Source organism: Amphiura filiformis, chromosome 11, assembly GCF_039555335.1.
Source record: "Amphiura filiformis chromosome 11, Afil_fr2py, whole genome shotgun sequence".
Taxonomy (NCBI): domain Eukaryota; kingdom Metazoa; phylum Echinodermata; class Ophiuroidea; order Amphilepidida; family Amphiuridae; genus Amphiura; species Amphiura filiformis.
Window position 1 is genome coordinate 60,101,055 of NC_092638.1, and position 20,226 is coordinate 60,121,280.

The 20,226-nt window shown below is 34.9% G+C and overlaps 1 protein-coding gene across 1 annotated transcript in view; it reads left to right on the forward strand.

Annotated features, from left to right (window-relative positions):
* Positions 1–808: 808 nt before the first annotated feature.
* The window catches only part of LOC140163825 (mitogen-activated protein kinase kinase kinase 20-like), a 41,169-nt gene continuing 21,751 nt past the window's right edge, over positions 809–20,226 (forward strand). The window contains exon 1 of the mRNA XM_072187139.1: positions 809–950. Coding sequence (XP_072043240.1) covers positions 809–950 — 142 coding nt within the window. The remainder of the gene's footprint in view (positions 951–20,226) is intronic.

The window sequence follows — 20,226 nt, forward strand, 5'->3', positions numbered from 1 at the left end:
GGCTACATAATGTTTATGTACCAAAAAATTCTTGCAGGTTAATTCGTTTAGCAAAAATATCGTCAAATTTGAATTTACAACAGTGGCCTATGGAGCAGTGTAATACACATAATCATGCATAACTCGCAAACGCAAAATCGGAACCAACTGAAATTTAGGGAATATTTTAAGCTTTTTCGTGTATATCTACTGAAAATGTCATAAAAAGGGGATGCTAGGATCACGAAATCCTCCTTTAAGATAGCAATATTAAAATTAATGGCTTATGAGATATTTCCATATATTTCCTACCTACCTAGTCATTTAATGAAACGTTGTTATTTCTGGGTGGTTGATCAGAAAATTTGCCGGTGTGTTTAGCATCCCTATATTCAATTCATCTCTAAAACATGGAATTGTCTCCCAAGTTTGGAAGGATGCCACAATTGCCCCATTGACTTCACTTTTGACAAAGTATGCGAGGAAAAGTATGCTGTAAAGTTGGTGCTTGGTGATATTTTAGTGCAATTGACCGCAACCAATAATATGGAAGTATCAAACGATTGTCTACTTCTCATTGTGTAATTAAAATTTCTTAATGTACTGACAAAGGAGGACTGTAGGAACCCTAGTTGTGACGGAATTTTTCAAGGCATTTGATTGCATAATTGCACCAACCATATTTTAGCTATCCAGAGACATTACGAGCTTGGTGTCAGAAGCGAGTTACTGCCGTGGATTAAAAACTTCCTCACAGTTCGTCGTAAACGGTTGTGGTGTCATGTGGTGCTCTTAGCTTGGCCCATCACATTTCTTGGTATAATCAACCATGCTTCTGACTAAAAGCTTTAAGTATGTTGATGATCTCAGTCTTGGAGAGGTTCGTCCTGCTAAACAAGTCAGCCAGATTGGATCTGTTGATCAGGACTTCGATGCTTGGGCAAAAGCCAATCATCTCAAGCTCAATCAAAGTAAGTGCAAGGTAATGCAGGTTTGATTCATGAATGCACATCCTGACCCCCTAGTCGTCATTTGAGCTTAAGGTGGTGTTCAAAACTAAACTTCTGGGGCTGATCTTAGCTGGCACGCGAAGGTTGTACATGATCTCACGTCTCAAACGCTTTGGTGTTCCAACTGGTGATTTGGTCTCTGTTTATATTGGTCATGGTCGCCCAACATGTGAATATGCACAGCCCCTGTCTGGCATGATAGTATCAACAACGACCTCACTTGTCTTCTAAATTAGTGATTTTCGTGTTCATATTGAACTGCTGTGTTTTAACTGTGTTTTTATGACAGCATTTTTATCTTGATGTATCCAATTTGTCCCTTATAATTTGGCTGGTCCATTACTTTATGTGCAATATTTTGTTAATGTTATTTATTAATTACTCTTTATTAAATTAATTTATTAGTGCATCTGTGTTATGTGTTGGGTGTGTTTGTGGAGGGCTGATAGTCTTTGTGGGGGTGTATGTGAAGTGGGGGTGGAGATGTAGGTGTGTGTGTGTGTGTGCTGTATGAGTAGGTGGGGTGTGTGGGGGATGTTGCCACAGCCAGTGCAATTCTTTTACTTTAATCTAAATCTTTAAATTTAATCCGAATATGAAAAATTTGAAAAATGAATCATTAAATTGCCATGCAGCCAAAAGTGTTCTATTTAACAGTTTCGTAGGACAGATGTTTTCAAATTTGTAAACCGCTCGTTCTATTCCGTGTCCATGGCAACGGACACACTATTTAATGTTTTTACCTAAAAATGGCATATTTTAACTAGCTATTTCTTGAAAACCAAATGGAATAGAATCTTCATATTTGAAATACTGAATCTAAAATGAATTCTAAACCAAATCAAAACTTCGCAAATGCTATTTAAATTTCTTTCACAAAATATGCCCAGAGAGCACTTAATCGTTTCACGTGACAGAGATTATGACAAGATTACATGTACCAACACAGGTTTAGAAAGATGTAGAAGAAATGAGAAGAAAAGAGATTTTCCCCGCTTATTAGCATGTATGGTGTTCTTGAATATCCACCAACATTTTACTTTTTTAGCCATTTGTTGAAATCTGACCGTAACACATTAGAGTGTATGGTAAGAACCCCGTTAAATGAAGTGCGATTAGTGTTTAATCTAGAATTCCCATACCGTGTTGGCTCGTATCGTATTCCCGTCCTTCACACTTACTAAAACAACCTACCTGTCAACATCAGGAAGTAAGCCCTGTTGATCTATAGCATGTAATTTTACTAATAATTTAGGGAGGATATCGTTTCTTTTGAATATATTATCAGCATAATCTCATGAAAATGATTGCCTAAACTTCTTGTTGGCAACTCAAGTGCAATATGCGTCAATCCCAGACTTACTTAAGCACGCTTTACGGAATCCCGAGGTAAACTGAAAGACGTTTCAAATTTCCTCCAGATATCTTACAAGCATGCATGCGTGTGAGTAGCATGTCAGATTTCTTGACAAACTAAGCATTTAGTCAGGTTTGAGGTGTTAATGTAGTCCATATTATATAATGGTGAGAAATTGCCATAGAATATGTGGATGTTGTTGACGCTTACATCAGGTCAAAGAACACACTTTGTTAAGACTAAGGCTTTCCTTCATCAATAAATTTATTTTGTTTTAATAAAGTTGTTTGTTGATTGGTTCTCGTGGCAAAATATACTTCTTAAGCGGGTAATACTATTATTTCCGATTATAGACAAATCAAACGAGCCAAGTGATGGTCGGAATTTAGTCGGGCATGACTGGGTCCCCTTCGCACCAAACTGGTGTTGTGACTGCCCAATTGGGTGGATTAAAGCCGCTTAAAAATCGACGTTATGTTGTACACTCGTATTGTGTTGTAAACTTTCATCATTCTATTGCCTTCGTGTAAAACGGGTGATGAAATGCAGTTTAAAATCCCCGCCAAGGGTGCATCATTTCATATTTTAGGTGGGATATACCCGACGGGGACCCAGCTATGGCTGCCATTGAATGCGTAGATTCAAGAGATTAAAATTTAATCTCTTGCAGTGCTAGTTACTAGTGCTACTTGTTTTTATGCTCCCGAAACGTCGGTTGTTTTGTTGTTTTTTTAACCCTAAATTTTGGATGTTGTTGTACATATTAAACAGTTTTTAACATTTATTTTCCTTGGTTATGTACACTACTTTTTTCTGCATGAAAACGTTTAGCAGCCTGTATACTAGAGACAAACATCGTAACATCTAACAGCATCTGTCCGGCTGGACTATGATTTATGATATCTGAGAAGTTGACGGAGTAGCTTGGCAAAAAACTACATCAATGACTGCATATATAGCCTTGAATATTGTTATTCTACTTCCTGTTTGTCAAACAATTTCGTATTTATTTCAATATTGTTTGGATTCAAAAACAATCGTTGTGTGATGAAATTTAGTATTATCTGTATTATCAAATATAGAACTGAGGTTAAAATGTTTTTTGTTTTTGTTATTTTCAGACAATGGACACAATACATTGCTTTACACTGAAAGTCTGAGTTTTGCACTTCACTGTGCCATAACAAGCTTCATTTCAAATCCATTTACAATTTTACATTTACGTCTATGTAAAATAAAACCAACAATTACACTTTTGTAAAACACGGTTCTCCTCTTAACCTTCTTTTGATACAAGAAACTGTTTCAATTGAGTGTGACTCGGACAGCTACACCTGTAGCATTCGACCCACTTAAGCGTCTACTTCATGTTATTTATATTACTCCATTTGGAGTTGCAAGTGCAATACTTTTATTTTTGCTTATCGGTTTGCTTGTTTATACCCTGCTTACAGAATGTTTGTGTTTATTATGCACGGTGTCTAGTCGTAAGAAGTGAATTCGAGTCAAAATTCACTTACCACCTGTGCTACCTTAATGTCTAATCTTCATCCTGTAACTTAAAATAGTATCCCAAACCTTAACACTGATCATTAAAGTCATGTTGTAAAATTTCCATCAAAATAGATTTGTGTTTCGTTTCTAAAAATGTTAGTTTTCAGCCTCAAAATTTTGGGCAAAATGTTAATAACATGTTGAAAGTAGAGCTACCATTAGAGTAATATATTTTGTACCTTTCTTCCAAAAACGTAAGAAAATGCGCTTAAAAGTTAAATTACACAACTACTTTGAACTTGAAAGAATGTGGTAACATTTTCTCGTCAATCAGTTGTTACTCATTTGATATGATTTGTTTTGCGTACGGAGACGCGGTACACAAAGGCGTGACGTCATTATAATGTTGGTTGTATGTGGCGTAAGCAAATGTTGTGGACTTTCGCAACACCAAGTATACGGTACTTATGTTCAAGTATACGGTACATATGTTCAGTCCGACATTCAATTCTTACAAAAATAACAGTTATCGTTGAGGCTATATCGGATGGAACACATTATACCCGGGGGGGTCACTCCCATTGTGGCCTGTACACCATCCGCGATAATCAACTTTTGAAAAGCACCCTAAACGAGGATTTAACCCTTGGCTAAAACAATACCCTAAACAGGGATTTTATTCCTTGCATCAAATTTCATACCCTAAATTTCATTTCCGCGTATTAGCAATATTGCAATTTTGCTACCCTTTTTCCCAATATTTCATGTTTTTGACACCCTAAACGCGTTACGCGCGTATCGTGCTTACCCACGAAAAACTACCCTTTTTACGCGTTTTCATTATCGCGGATGGTGTACAGGCCATAATGGGAGTGACCCCCCCGGGACATTATATTGGCGTCGCGCCTTCAAGTACAAGAAAACCAATTATGTATACCAGAAATGTACGCAATAAGCAATTCGTGAACGGAGCCCTCTTTTAAAAAATGTACGACAACATGTATTCGTACACTATAAGCAGGAAGAACACTTTTCTGTTAAGTTTGGCGTCAAAATATTTTCGGGGCTCAGGAATCGATTGCATATTAACTTTAGTCGCAGATGATTTCTACTACGGTCTTTAGAAAAATGCTTGAATAACACAAATATTAATGACCAGGGGTTTAATGAATAGTTCCACATATTTAGGATTATTCAAGAAAAGGGCTGTAGGTAACTGCAAGAAATGTTGGTATTGTATTAAATCATTTTAAGGTATATGATCTATTTTATCTATTTTCATTATATAAATCAGTTTTTTAAGGACTGTAAAGAGCGGGAAATGATAATTATGTTTCTTGAAATTTGTAGAATGACAAAATATTTTATCAAGGGACGTACCATGTGGCTTCTATGGGGGTTTAGGTCGTTGTCGGAGCAATTTTGTTTTGTTTACCTTAACTGCTCTGATATTTCGAAAAAATAGCAAAATGTTTTCGTCTTGCATTTTCTTAAAATGTTTAGTCAAAATGCACTTATTTTATTATATATACAATACCATGTTCAGTTTTTAGATATTTGCCTATTGTTCTATAATTATTTCAATGTAGAAGATCATTAACATTATGTGAAAGGTATTGTTATCGAAATTATTTCAAGCTGATTAGTGACTCTTAAAGATCTCGTCTTCTTTGTACATATAAGATCCGATGTATAAATCGATGTCATCAGTGATATCGGGATTCATTTAATACATTCAGTGACAGTTTATCTTTATATGTGGTGTCATCAAACAAAATCTGTCTGAAGTCGGACATATTCAATTTTCATTTTTCTAATTTGGTTTACTATGTATAAAGCATCTGCAAAGCATCTGCAAAGCTACGTTGTGCAGAAAACCACTTTGAAATTGGACAAATTGTTCCAAAGATACGAGCAGTTGAAGGGCTGTTTAACTATATCTCAAATCAATATTTCCGACTTCCGATTGACTTTTATTTGCTTGATCGCATCACATAGCGTTATGAATACGGCAGACGGCAGACGGCCGAATCGGGATTCGGCTTTTGGTAAATTCATTTTACGCATACATTATTTTTGAATTACAGAACAAGGGATCTATGCTTTACATATAGAGGGCAGCATATCGATTTTTTAACGGTTATCGTCGTTGACCGCACTGCGATGCACCGTTAGCTAACCCTGTATGTCGCCCTCTTTTGATTACTTGATTATACTGTGGATCAACATAATCTATTCAAGGCAATCGTAAAAGTTGCCAAGGACGGCTCTTTAATTATTCAAAATAAAATACACTTAAGTCTCTTTACCCCTGCATAATTAGACACACTTACTGCAACCAACACCATTTTATTTTATTGGTAAGTAGTAATAAATAGACAAAGTAGAATTACTGTGGAGTGATTATTCATTAAAATTTCAGTTTACCTAGATAAGAAAGCAATAAAATCTATTCAAGGCAATGGCAAGGACGGTTCTTTAGTTATTTAGAATAAAAACACTTCAGTCTTCCTACTCCTGCATAATTAGTAATACTTCGTGCCATAACACAATTTTCTTTTATTGACAAGTAGTGATAAACAACGTAAAAATGCTTTGGATTGTGCTTATCCATTCAGATGTCAAATTACCAAGACTTTATACACAAGTCTGATCAAGCTTTTTCGCCATTTTTATGACAATTCCCGGATATTTATAAATATTTATGATAAATACAGTTTTGTACACGTTTTGCCCAGAATATCGGACTTTCTGGTTATTTTGGACCAAAATAGTTATGTGATCTGATCATGGATCTTTAATTTAGGTATTGACTGGAGTAGCCTAGATTTGGTGCTGGACTCAAAGAAGTCTCCTGAACATTATGTGCTAAGTTTAACAGTTTATATTTTTAAATTTATTTATGACAGGAATAATAAACGTGTTTACAATAACTTAAACAGTCTCTTTTCTCCTTATTTTAGATTTACCATTGTCAGAATACCACACCATTGGACCAGTCATGATTGGGTAACTGTAAATTGAGGATTGATGTTTAAAGGGTGTGAAGAGGGCGGGAACTTGGTTTGGATTCCAGAGGGAGTGTGTATGTAAGAGACACAGCCATCAGAAAAGGACTAGACGTAGTTTCAGATCGCGCGCCAGATAAGTTCCGAAATTGCGATCTTTTCCTAGCCTTGGAAAAAAAGGCAGAGCTAGGAATCGAACCTGGAACCTCGCGGTTGTGAAACTCAGTGAATTACCTCTAAGCCAACTAACTATTAGTTGCGAGCTGTTTGATAGTAATCCTTGATATTGCTGAATAGAATAAATAAATACTGATATTTATCTAATGTACGATGTTATTCAAATAGACGTTCCATAGAAACTAGGAATATGAGAAATCAATCGATAAATCAATCAAATTTTATCACCAATCAATGATAAACTGATGAATCATGGAATATTACTAATTACTTACTAATCTACCAAATAAATAAATATGTCAGATAAATAAATAAATAAATAAATAAATACATAATGCAGTTACAAAATTCCAAACATTCTACGATTCATAATTTTCTGCTATACACGCAAAGGAGCTGTGCTTTTAATATCCACGCCTAATCAATAATGGGTCTTTCATTCTATTGTCAAACTTATGTGTTCCCTGTAGGATTATGTATTGACCAGGTCCTAAACAACTCAGTCGTAAACCGGATGCTTTCCGATACCAGTCTCCCAATAGAGGTTATCCACTTCACTCATGTGTGACTTTTAACAAAAGGCACTGGTTCCCGTAGTATTCCTCATTCAAACTAATTCAATGCACGACCTCGGAGTTACCTGCATGACTTTGGCGTGCTATTTTGAAACAGTCATGGTTGCACATGCAGGTACTTCTTTAGAATGTCCTAAACAAGGTATAGCAGTCGTTAATAGGATATGCAGCTTATAGAACATGGATAACCTCTATTACTAGATGTGACAAGATGTATAATTCTTAGCACCTTTTATCACTGGCTCTGAGGTTTATCTCGTTCATACCTCTATGATCTAAGATCTAGGTTGCAAAAATAATCTTGCTGATGCTGACCACTTCGCGGCAGCTAGCTTCGCTCAGGGTATTCGAGGGGGCGTCATGGGCTACTTTTACGATTGTATAATGACTTCCGAAAGCGTTAGTTTTAGGTTAGGTTTAAGGACAGAGTTAGTATAAGGATCTCGTGGGTGCATGGGTTTGCAACTTAAATACAAAGAGCTAAACATTTCATACGTAACCTGAGATCACCTCCTGAGATTTTCGTTTTGTTTTGAATTTATACAAATGCTACATTAATGTCTTGAGAAATGTCAGCCATCAATATTTTATCCAACTGCTGTGATAATGGTTGTTATGGGAATTTCTAATGGCGTCATTTGATCTTTATACAAATATATCCTGTAAAAATCAAATCAAGACTTTAACTTACGTCATCAAAAATTGTAATGTCTGTGATTAAAGAAATATAACGAGGAAAAGTAATGGAAAATATAATTATGACAACATTAAGTTAAAGAAAATCGGTTACTTAAGATAGTAATAATAAAAATTAATGACTCCTTTCTACGCTGTGTTTACATGAAAAACGTTCCTGTTTCGTTAAAGTGATTCATTCATTTTAAATTGATATAAAGCGCAAAATAAAATAAAAATTGTCAAAACTTTATTATTTATTCTGCACAACGCTTTCATGAGGGAGGACGGATTGGTGAAGTGGTCGAAGCAATCACTAGCACTGCGGACTAGGCTCGATTCATGGTCACCGATCCAATCCATGACCGCCCGCGCAGGTTTTTTCTTTCTAAAATCAGACCTCTTCATAATTATATTCCTGTCCGTCTACTCAGTTCTCTTCGTTGTATTATGAAGGCTGCATTAAATTCGATATAGTCCTGTCCCATCCATGCTTCAATACCTACTTGTAAAGAGTGCATGTGTGTTAATAAAATGGCCGAATACAGAATTTTAACTTGAATCCGATCCCATTTGAAAATTCACAAATATATTCAACTGTTTAAAACTCGGTGTGTTCCACGTCATAAAATAGGACACTAAAATGAGAATCACACTTAATCTGTAGTAATCTTGCATTTGTCTTACTGGCATGCATGACTGAGATTATAAACCCACGTCAAGAAAGATGCCGAATAAATTCCATGTCAAGTAAACATCTTTCCGGTTTATTCCCATGTATGATGTTCTTGAATATCCACCAACATTTCGTCTTTTATTGATGAAATGTGACCGTAACACATTAGAGTGTATATGGTAAGAACCCCTTTGTAGTGAAGTGTAATTAGCATTTAGCCTAGAATTCCCATACCCGGTTGGCTCGTATCGTATTCCCGTCCTTCACACTACCAACCTGTCAACATCAGGAAGCAAGGCCTGTTGATCTTAAGCATAACATTCTACTAATAATTCAGGGAGGATATCTTTCCTGTTGAATATATATTTAAGTACAATCACGTGAAAATGATTGCCCAAACTTTTTCTTGACAACTCAAGTGTACTACGTCAATACCAAGCTTATACTTAAGCGCGTTTTATGGTGTCTCGTGGTAAACTGAAAGACGTTTCAAATTTCCTCTAGGGATTTCACAAGCATGCAAGTAGCATATCACATTGTTTGATAAATTAAATGAGTCAGGGTTGGGGTGTTAAAGTTATCCATATAATAAAATGGTGTGGAATTTACTTTCTGAATTGCTTTAAAGTGCGCTTACAATCATAGAACATGAATATTGATGACGCGTACATCAGGTTAAGCTTAAGACTATCCTGCAGTCAATCATCTGCAGGTGCCTAATAAGTCAAAAAAACAATCTCATAAATAAGTTCTTGATCGTTTATTGGTGTAAAAATAACAACATTTATCTGCACGACTTCTAAAGTTCTTCTCCTCATCATGATCATCATCCTCAACATCATTATCAAAGAGATGAGACGGTTCAAAACATGATGCGTTTACGAGACGCTTTTAGAAAGCACATACTTTTTGATAAGAACGAAACCATAATTACGCCCTCTATTTTAAAGCAGCATTTCCCATATTTTACAAATTCTGCTTCCTTATCAAAAATAATAGTCAAATTTGAGTAAGTGTATGATATAGAAGTTTATGCAAGATATATTATTCATGTATACCAGCTTGCGTACTAAATTACGAGTACCAGAACAACATTTTATAATAGTATTGCATTTGAGGATAAGGGAAATAGAAACACTTTAAGAATATTACGCAGTTGCTATTTCAAGGTAACAGAAGTCTGCCTGTTCTGGTCTGGGTTATTCCATTTGAAAGTAATACATCCCGTATTGAAGATATAACTTTAATCTTCCACACTGGGAGTGTGAATTTGAAATTGTGTTACCTAAATTGTTGACTCCATTTCAAAGATGAAGGTCATGTCTTCCATAGTGGGTGAATAGATTCCAACTGATACTCGAAATACGCACATATGTCACTACCAAACTTAAGGTGAACCAAATTGTAGTAGACAATGCTTATGTCTGAAAATTATCTACCTATTTATATAGGACTCAATTACAAATACTCCTCATTCTCAATTTCACATGGATTTGTTTCTGTAATTAAAAAGAGATGATATTACAAGAAAGTCATATCATTCTAAATTCTCTTTCAGTCATTTTCTATTTTTTTCACGTCCTACTTTGATTTTAACGAAGTGACAAAATCTAGTGGAGAATACAGTAATTGAGTTGAAATATATATTACTCGCCGTTGGTTAAAATAGATTACAAATGTGCTTACTTTTAATGAATCTGAGATGGTTCTGGGTAGAACGAGGTATTGGAAATCTATTGTGGTGAAAGCGCCTTGATGTATTTCAATATTGATATCAACCATACCTCACTGTTACCACGGTCGATTATTTCAATGTTCCTAGGTGTTAACACTCCTCGCTGAGTTTACAGTTACATAGTAACCAACGACCAATAGAGTGGATTGCTATATTGTGCTTTAAATAGTACGGTACGTTTGAATGGTTGAGGACATATCTCTAATAGCCATCGATTGGACTCTAACTTCAGGTTAAGAATGTCAACAGATACTACTGTAATACACGTCAAGACGGTCGATTTAGCCTTGGCATTACTAAGAAATCCAGAAATATCAGTGAAATTAGTTTAACAGTTTGTAACTTGTAAGGGCACAGTGTCTTTATTTACCTCAAAAAATCTTATGTTCAACAACCTTTATTAAAAAGGACAAACATCAAACTTATCATCTCATACCAATGGTGCCAGTTATCATTCTCTGAGTATAACCATAACTCGAAGAACATCATTGTTCGCAAAAAGTGGTGAAATGGTGATGATGGCTTCAATTCGACATCCAAAATTCTTATCTACGCTAAGAACGTTCAGATCCAGGAGCAATTTTGGGTGTTTTTGTGTAAATATTGGCCCTGGTCTATACAAATACACACAGTTCTGTTTCAGAACCAGGGGCAATTTGCCTTTTAGCAGGGGTAAATTTGCCTCCGGATCCTGCTTATTTCTAGCCCTGAACGCGGGTAACACACTATTTTGTTTGCCCTCCCGCATCAAACGGTTATGCGGAACTATATGTACTACTTACCTGCCGAAGTCCAAAGAATTACCTTAGTGAAGTGTGCCGCCCCTTTAATATGATATAAAATTGTTATTCTATGAATGCTTATTGTAGCAGATGTTTAAGGAATAAAACATGTATCATGTTGAAATGTTGACGATGTAGATTAAAGTGTATAGTATTATTAGAATAATATCCTATAAAATAGGAACATTCTGTATAAAAATAGAACAGCATTGTAAAAAGAAAACTGCTGCAAAAACAGAAAATGATGTAAAAAAAATACAAATTTGCTGACAGCGTCCCCATTTTGTTAACATGTTAATTTTTAACAGTGAATAATACTAGTTTGCGTATAAATTTATAGTACAGCTGCATCTACTGCAACAGCTAAATCAATGAGCCATCCTCCTTATTTTCAATGTAGAAACTGGCATTTACTGCGGAGACTAGGAGCCACGTATAAAAGATGTTCACTTTCTGAAATGCCCCTAAACCACACTTAGGCTTTTTAAGAGACATTCATCGGTGTCTTTAAATAGTTCTTAACCACCCCAAGTGCATTTCCATGTAACACACTCAATTTCAACATAACCAATGAGACCTCAGACAAAAATGCACCAACTTAATTTTCTGAGTGCATTAGCATTACTTTAAAGCACTAATTCCAAATCTTTATGTCAGGCTCTGAGTGGTACTGATCATTTATAGACTCTATGATCTCCTCCAGCATGCTCGCCCATAAGGACACAGTTCTTTCACCCCATATATTTGACACACTCATAAAATGACCTTTGGATGCATTGAGTACCAAAATTCTTGGACGTTATTGAATATTATGTCCCTTGGGGTGAGAGCAATATGGGTTATACTGACAGAAATATCTAGTTTTTATTTTGTGCAGTCTGAGCTGGTCGTCCCTATAGTGTATCCGTTATTGAAATTCATCCAAATCTTGTGGGACTTTACTAAACACTTTGTTTATCCCTGCAAAATACTAGTTATATCAAATTCACGAAGCAGCGTTTTGTTGACAGGTAAACCCAGTTATTTTTTTCTGAGGATCTGCCTGCTCAACCCTTTCAAGAACTCATCCTACAATTGCTGCTAGAAGACATTATCCTGAACTCGCCAGTTTATTTTTCTCTTCATTTGGCGTCAAACACATTACATCTGCAGCAAGTAGTTTGACCAATTTTGATCAGTATTTTATGTCTATGTTTATGTGGTGTGCACCCATAGTATACAACAATCAGCTTTGGGCACTTGTTAAACTTTGTATCATCATTTATTATGTTCGTAAATATTTTTCAACATCCTTAAAAATATTTACATCAATACCTGGTATGCAAATTAATAAAACAAATAAAAGTTGAGGTCAGAGGTCAAGTTCCGAAGTTGTCACATGGTTATTGCATGATTTGCGGAAATGAAATTGGAGCTGGCAAGATGGAGCTACTGGTTGAAATATTAACTGTACCGCAAATAAAACTAAAAACACTGAAACTTTCCCTTAATCGTAATAATACAGAACTCTTGTTTTAGTCCAGAGGGGATTTTCTCGCAATATTATCAAATAAAAATCGAATTTCGTTAATTTAAATTTGTATGCTGAAAAAAATGATTAAAATCGCTTTTTGTTTATTACGCATGTTCCAGCTTGAGCCAACACTGCATCATTCCCAACTACACAGTTCGGTAACCTTCATTAAATAATTATAGCTCAAAATGTAATCACAAGTTGCGAGGTATGAGTTTTTGTACCCAACATATTCTAATGTCATTCTTTGAATGCACAGACGTTATATGCTTAACGAACTGTGTCCCGAAAGATGAGGATATTGAGATACTAGTGTTTTAACATTTAAACCATCCACTTGAATGAGCTAAGCCCTGCCAATTTTCCCCTCATTTAAACATGCTTGTAAAATCCCTTAACATATTCAAAGTCCGTGTCAAATGTCCCCGGGGGACCTTTTCAATATGCGATGTGTATTGTGTGGTACCGCTCTTCAAGCTCAAGAAATTAGATTATAATTATTTTGTCTGCTGGTTTCTGAAGAAGCGGTGTTTTGAACTGAAAATGAACTTCCAATAGCATCTTTATGTAATACAATGAAGGCGCTAATGAAGTTATAAAGTGCTGTCAACCCATCATACCAAATGGTATTTATTATCAAAATTCCTTTTTTACTTCTAAACAAATGTAAATCAGTTCCCAAAACACGTAATTTAAGGAACGCCTGAAGCTTTTATTAAAAACAAACCAAAAGAAGATCAACATATTGACATCGTCGTAGTTTCAGCATAGAGACAAATTTGACGCATTTTTAGAACAAGCCAATACAATAATAGGTCAAAAAGTGAAGCGATAGAGGATAATACTAACAGTATTCGTTGTAAAGCGAAAGCTCATATGACGTATTTAGATAGATTCAAAATCTACAATCCTGGAATATGTATTATTCACATTACAATAAATACAGTGTTTCCGAAAAACGAAATGCCCAAAAAACTTTGTGCAAATATATTTAATAATCTTTTGTACCTGAACTCGCTGGTTGTCTTTCAAACTTTAACAAGTGTACTTAAAACTACATGCATATTCTATTCATAGCAAAACATGGGAGAATGTATACCCGAGTAAAAATGAAGAACTACACGGCAAAGCTCTTTGAAGAACGTTTGCGCGCACATAAATTGTGTGATTTATACTTTCAATTTTTATATTTAGAGTTGAATTTTGATATGAAACAGAAAGTCGAAAAAACCTTGAAATGTATACCACAAGATAATTATTTATCGTTCTTATGTGCATAGTACAAGCCGGATACTGGCCCACAGTCGGGATTGTAAAGGTAAGAGTGTAAGAACTTCTATTAAATCGAAAAGCCTAATGTTTAACCCCAACAGGTTGGGTGTAATGAGATGCTAGGTTCAATTACGTATGTCAGGATCAAATTATTTTACAAACGAGTACTTTTCAGTAAAAAAAGATCTAACACTTTCATCTTTTCACTTCATTTTACTTCTGTCACAATTTGTTCCAAGCGTTGCTTCTATTTCGATCACTTACGTGTATTATTTCATCAGTTATATTAAGAATATTTGAGTTTACTGATTCCAAATTTTTCATGAGCATCCATCGATAGAAATCACGGTTAACGCTGATTTATTATTCACATTACAATAAATACCGTGTTTCTAAAACATATAAATGCCTGAAAAAGTTTTTTCTCAAATATTAAATAATGTTTTGCTACCTGAACTTGCTGGTTGTCTTTCAAACTTTAAAAAAGTCTACTATCATATTGCTTAACAAACTTTCATGATTTACGCAAGATTGAACATAAACTACGCAATTCAACGTCTAATGTGGCTAATTATCAACCAAAGACTGGTCACAGGATAAAAGAGTGCATACAGTTATGCTATGCTGTTAGGAGAATGAATGGTCTGGCCAGACTTTGCGCATAAGACACATCAATGTTTTTATACTTGTGACTAAAACAAATAGATGATTTGTCACTGGTGTCGAAAAAAAATCGATGTTTTTATTTTTGCTCAATTTCAGTTGTAAAGAGGACCCAAAGTTCTTTTGGGAGAATCAGGCTAGTCAATAAATAATCAAAACTGATGTATAGCAATCATTTTAACCTATGCCTTTCTTGCATTACGTTATCCAGTTTTGTCTCATTGTGATAAATGTGGATAATGTGTATCCAAAATTAATGTGATTTTTACAACCAGGGGAAATTTAATATTCACAGAGAGAACACCTTCTTCAACTACAACATTGTTCCCTTTTCTTTTCACTCGTGGCCTAATTTCTTCAAACGATTGCCTTTTTTCCACACAGTATTTCAATGCATTCAAAGTTCTTTAACATACTTGATATATAATTATTACACGCGTTCGTTTGTAAGAACATTTCACGGTCTATTTAACCTGATATCACGCCTGTGCTACAAGGCAAAGGTACACTTAAACATTCACTGATCTTTGCCCTGGTATACTTTATTTCTTCCCCCCAAATGTGCGTCGTTACAATTATTTTCTCATAAGATGGATGTGAAAAACATGTACGTGATTTGCTGTATCACCGGATTGCTACACTCGGGTCTTTAAGTAAGAATATTGATGATAGGATTACGTGCTTTCAGCTATATGTAGTTCTCCAGGGCACAGACCATTATAGAGACGGTAGTGTTATTACCTGTTGAATGCCAAATCTGAAACAATTTCCTGTCAGGAAATAGCGTTTCTTGCACATTTTAAATGAATGAATATTTCAAAATATAAGGCATTTGGCTGTTGGGTTAAAAATGAAAGCCAAGAATAATGTTATGCTTTTTAACTTATGCTTACTTTTAGCAGCAACTTGCCGTTTCTTAATTGGAATGTCACGAATATTTGACTGACATTTGACTGATATTCATTTATATATGTCTCGATCAAGAAACGGATATCAGCCGTATGAACTACCGATTTAACGCACATTTCCATTAATTTGTAGTTTATCAAGGTACAGCAGTACGATTCATTTGACTGTTAGAGACAATCGCTAATTACTATCGATCGGACTCTAAATTCGGACTCAGAATGTTAACAAATGTCATTTGCAATCTATTATGAGTTATTTACTGTTGATAGCATTAGGCTCACAACCCAGCAAACACAAAAACGTTTTAAAAACGTTTTAAATAAGTTATATTTTGGCTTTTGGTTTAGGTAAAAACGTTTTAATAACATTAAAATGTCGGGTTATATAAAGGTCATGATAACGTTTTTTAAAACGTTATTGAAGATATTTTGGGCAAAAATTTTTCGCAAAATAACATATTATGTTTAGAATGTTTTGTATCAAGTTTTCAATAATGTTTTTGGAATGTTATTAAAACGCTGTTATACCCTTTATATAACCCGACATTTAAACGTTTTCTGTAAAACATTTTTGTTTGCTGAGCAGTAGATTATCAAAAAATGTTTTTTAAGGTTATGAAAACGTTTAATACTCTTAATATACCGTACCCTTTATATAACCCGACATTTAAACGTTTTCTGACAACCTTAATAACCTTTTGCGAATGATGTCGAAAACGTTTTGTGTTTGCTGGGAAGCTGTTAGGGATCAAATCAAAACTCGAACGCCGGTTGACCGCCACAGCGCGCCGGTTTCGGGTGTTCTGTTCGGTTGTAGTCGGTTTCTATTGCTCTAAACAATGGAACGCGGTTCCCGGCGGTAGAGTTTTAATTTGATCCCTAACAAGCTATTGTGGAAAAAAAGTACACACTCTTATAATAAATAAATAAATAAATAAATAAATGTAGTAACATACACACAATATGTGTCAGCAATCGGGTGTAGCATGTATACGTCCTGTAATAAGCTGTCTACTGTAGAAAGTAACATTAAATTTGTTTTAGCTATCCGCTATAAATTTAGATTTTATTTCTATCTACGTAGCATAGTTTCAAACCACTGTAACCTAAAACCTTTCGATATGATACATTATAAAACAGGAGATGAATTATTTGATGATGATTCCGTGGGGGAATCCTCGTAACTTATAATATAACCCCTAAATAAACAAAAAATACATTACATAAATACAGTATCATTCTATCAATATTTATTGTAGTAGATATTATTGTTAAGGGAATAAGACTTAAGTCATGTTCATATCTAGACGACCCGTTTAAGAACAATAATATTGAACAGATTAAAGTGTATAGTATTAATAGTTGATAATAGTCTGTAAAAAACACTTGTTTTTTTTGCTGCAAATTCATAAAACAATGTAAAAAACCACAGACAAATCATGTTAAGTTACTGCAAGCGTCCCTATTTTGTTAGTAGATTTATTTGTTAACATTGAATGATATCGGTTTAAGCATAATTTCATATTACAGCTGTATCTACATCTAAATCAATGAAAATTTTGCTTCCTTAATTTTAATGACGAAACTGGCATTTACTGCGGAGACTATATAATCATTATGAATATGGCAGACGGCCGAATCCGGATTCGGCTTTTGGTAAATTAATTTTACGCATGCATTACTTTCGAATTAGAGAACAAGGGATCAATGCTGTATATAATAGAGGGCAGCATATCAATTTTTTTAACGGCGATCAGATGATAACAGCATAATAAAAAATCAAAAGAGGGCGGCATGGGTAGCTGACGGTGCATCGCAGTACGGTCACCGACGGTAACCGTTAAAAAATCGGTATGCTGCCCTCTATAGGTATAGCATTGATCCCTTGTTCTCTAATTCAAAAGTAATGCATGCGTAAAATGAATTTACCCTACTTAGGCCTTTAAAGAGGCATACATCTGTGTCCTTAAATAGTTCTTGACCTGGGAAAGTGCATTTCCACGTAACACACCACTTTCTACATTAACAGTGTACCAAAATGCACCAACTTAATTTTTCAGAGTGCATTACTTTAATTTTAAAGCACTAATTCAAAATTTTAATATGTCAGGCTCTGAGTGGTACCGGACATTAGACATTAGGATCTCCTCCAACATGCCCACCCATTAGGGCACAGTTTCGTAACCCATTTATGTTTGTACACTCAGAAAAATTATTGGGTAACACAATTTATACTCCACACCTTGAGGTCATCTTTTGAATTATGATTGTTGAATGTAGCCTAATGAATAATGTCTTCGGGGATGAGCGCTATTTGGGTCATTTTGGTCGTATTGAGAGAAATGTGGATGTTTTCCTTTTGCAGAGTCTGGTCATCCCAAGAGTATTTCTGTTATTTTGAAATACATGTACATTCAAATCCTGTGGGACTTTATGCAAAAGACTTTATTTATCATTGTAATTAAATACTAGTATATCAAATTCAGGAAGAAACGTTTTGTTGAGAGTATGACACTATCAGTGATCCCCGCGTAAAATTAATAAAAACGAAGAAAATGGCAGTATTTTTAAAATATTAAATATAATATGCATTCCCTTATGAGTTTCTGCAAGCGTCAGAAAGGACTGAAATCTCCAACATCTAGTAAAATATCAAAGTCTGTCCTTACAAGATCACTTGAAGAGTATAGTACGCACATAATATATACAAAGATTTTATTTTCATTACTTGAATATTTTCATTATCTTTAAAACAATATTGTATGTTTTCAAATTTCCTATTTCTATAAGTTAAGCCGACGCATAACCTTAAAAACCTTTTGGTTACCTTCTTCATTATATTGTTAAATATTATTTTAAAGACTTTTGTTTCTTTTTTTCTTCAGATTTTTACCAGAAGTAGCAAGAACACACGAAGAAAAATCAGTCAATAGATGTAGCCTGGTTTGCCCTCATGCGTTAAGTAAAGACGTGATGGAAGTATAAAAGTTGTAGCCGATAATCGGGCGTTACCCTGATCGGAACCGACTGTAACGAGGTCTTTTATCATGGATCATCTGTTTAAAAGACGATCAATACAAACACTTCCAAATGCATTCTATCAGTACTTAACCAGCGGTCTTCTTGTTGGTGATCCTAGAATTCTTGCAATGTTCTGAACGACTGATGTATATATCCTTATTCACTTGTCCTGCGAAAATCAGCGAAGTCCATTGTACACTTGCGTTTATAAATATCCTTGCGTATGAAATCCTCACACGAAAATGATGATGCAATCACTTATCTTCTTGCGCTGCTTTCTCCAAAAATATTTCTCCTTGCGCTGCTTTCTCCAAATATTTATCTCCTTGCGGTGCTTTCTCCAAATATTTATCTCCTTGCGCTGCTTTCTCCAAAAATGGTGCTCTTTAACACTGCTCCGCTGTATTTGACAGATGTGTGGTTTTCATAAACCCAGCAAACTCCAGCAATTCGACAGAAGAACTTTAATCCTTTGATGAGGAAGAGCACATTTGTGTACTCGAAATCTCCTTCGTTGCTGTATTAAAAATAGCTCAATTATTGGCTATGTAGACTGGTTAAAATGTACTTCTTTTTTGAAAGACCAACACACGCATGTGGAGTTTTACAATCTCCCATGACATTCTGTAAAGTCCAAACAAAAACCTCCAGCTTTTATAGCAGTACTCATGCAAAACCCATCATCTATTAATAAACCATCACTTCATTCACATCTTCACAACAGATTAATTATACTACTACTAATAATAATAATATACACATTAACCTTTCACATTACATCACTTCCTGGGTTTTTTTTCCTGATGGTGCAATACACTGAACTGGGGATTTCCAAGTTCCAAACATAGATTTGATTTTGTTTACCAGAATTTGGGGGAATCCCAAAATTATTTTCCACACCAACTCTTACAAGTACAAGGGGATTTCCCATCTCATGAAATACTTTCCGCTTGTAAACAAAGTTAAATAATTAAATTAAATTACTCGGGGCACATCACAGTATCGTCAATCAAAGTTCAAATTTCTAAGTTCAATTATTTACAGATCAAATCACACTTAACATATATATATCGGTATATAATCAATAATACGGCGTGTCCCAAAAGTAACTTAACATTGTGAAATTGCCATATCTAAATATTCCCTACTTCATACCAAAATAGATAACATATTCAGATAGATTGATCTTTTAGAATTATTCTGATACCAAAAACAGCATTATTGATGACCCCTTGACCTTACTGTGTGACTGTATGTGTGTATCAAACCCACAAAAGCAAGCTCATAATTATGTTGTTTGTTCAAGCACATGAATGATGTGTTTCCCTGAACAATAGAGTTGGTTCACTCACTGCACACGCTACATTTAGGTATGAACATT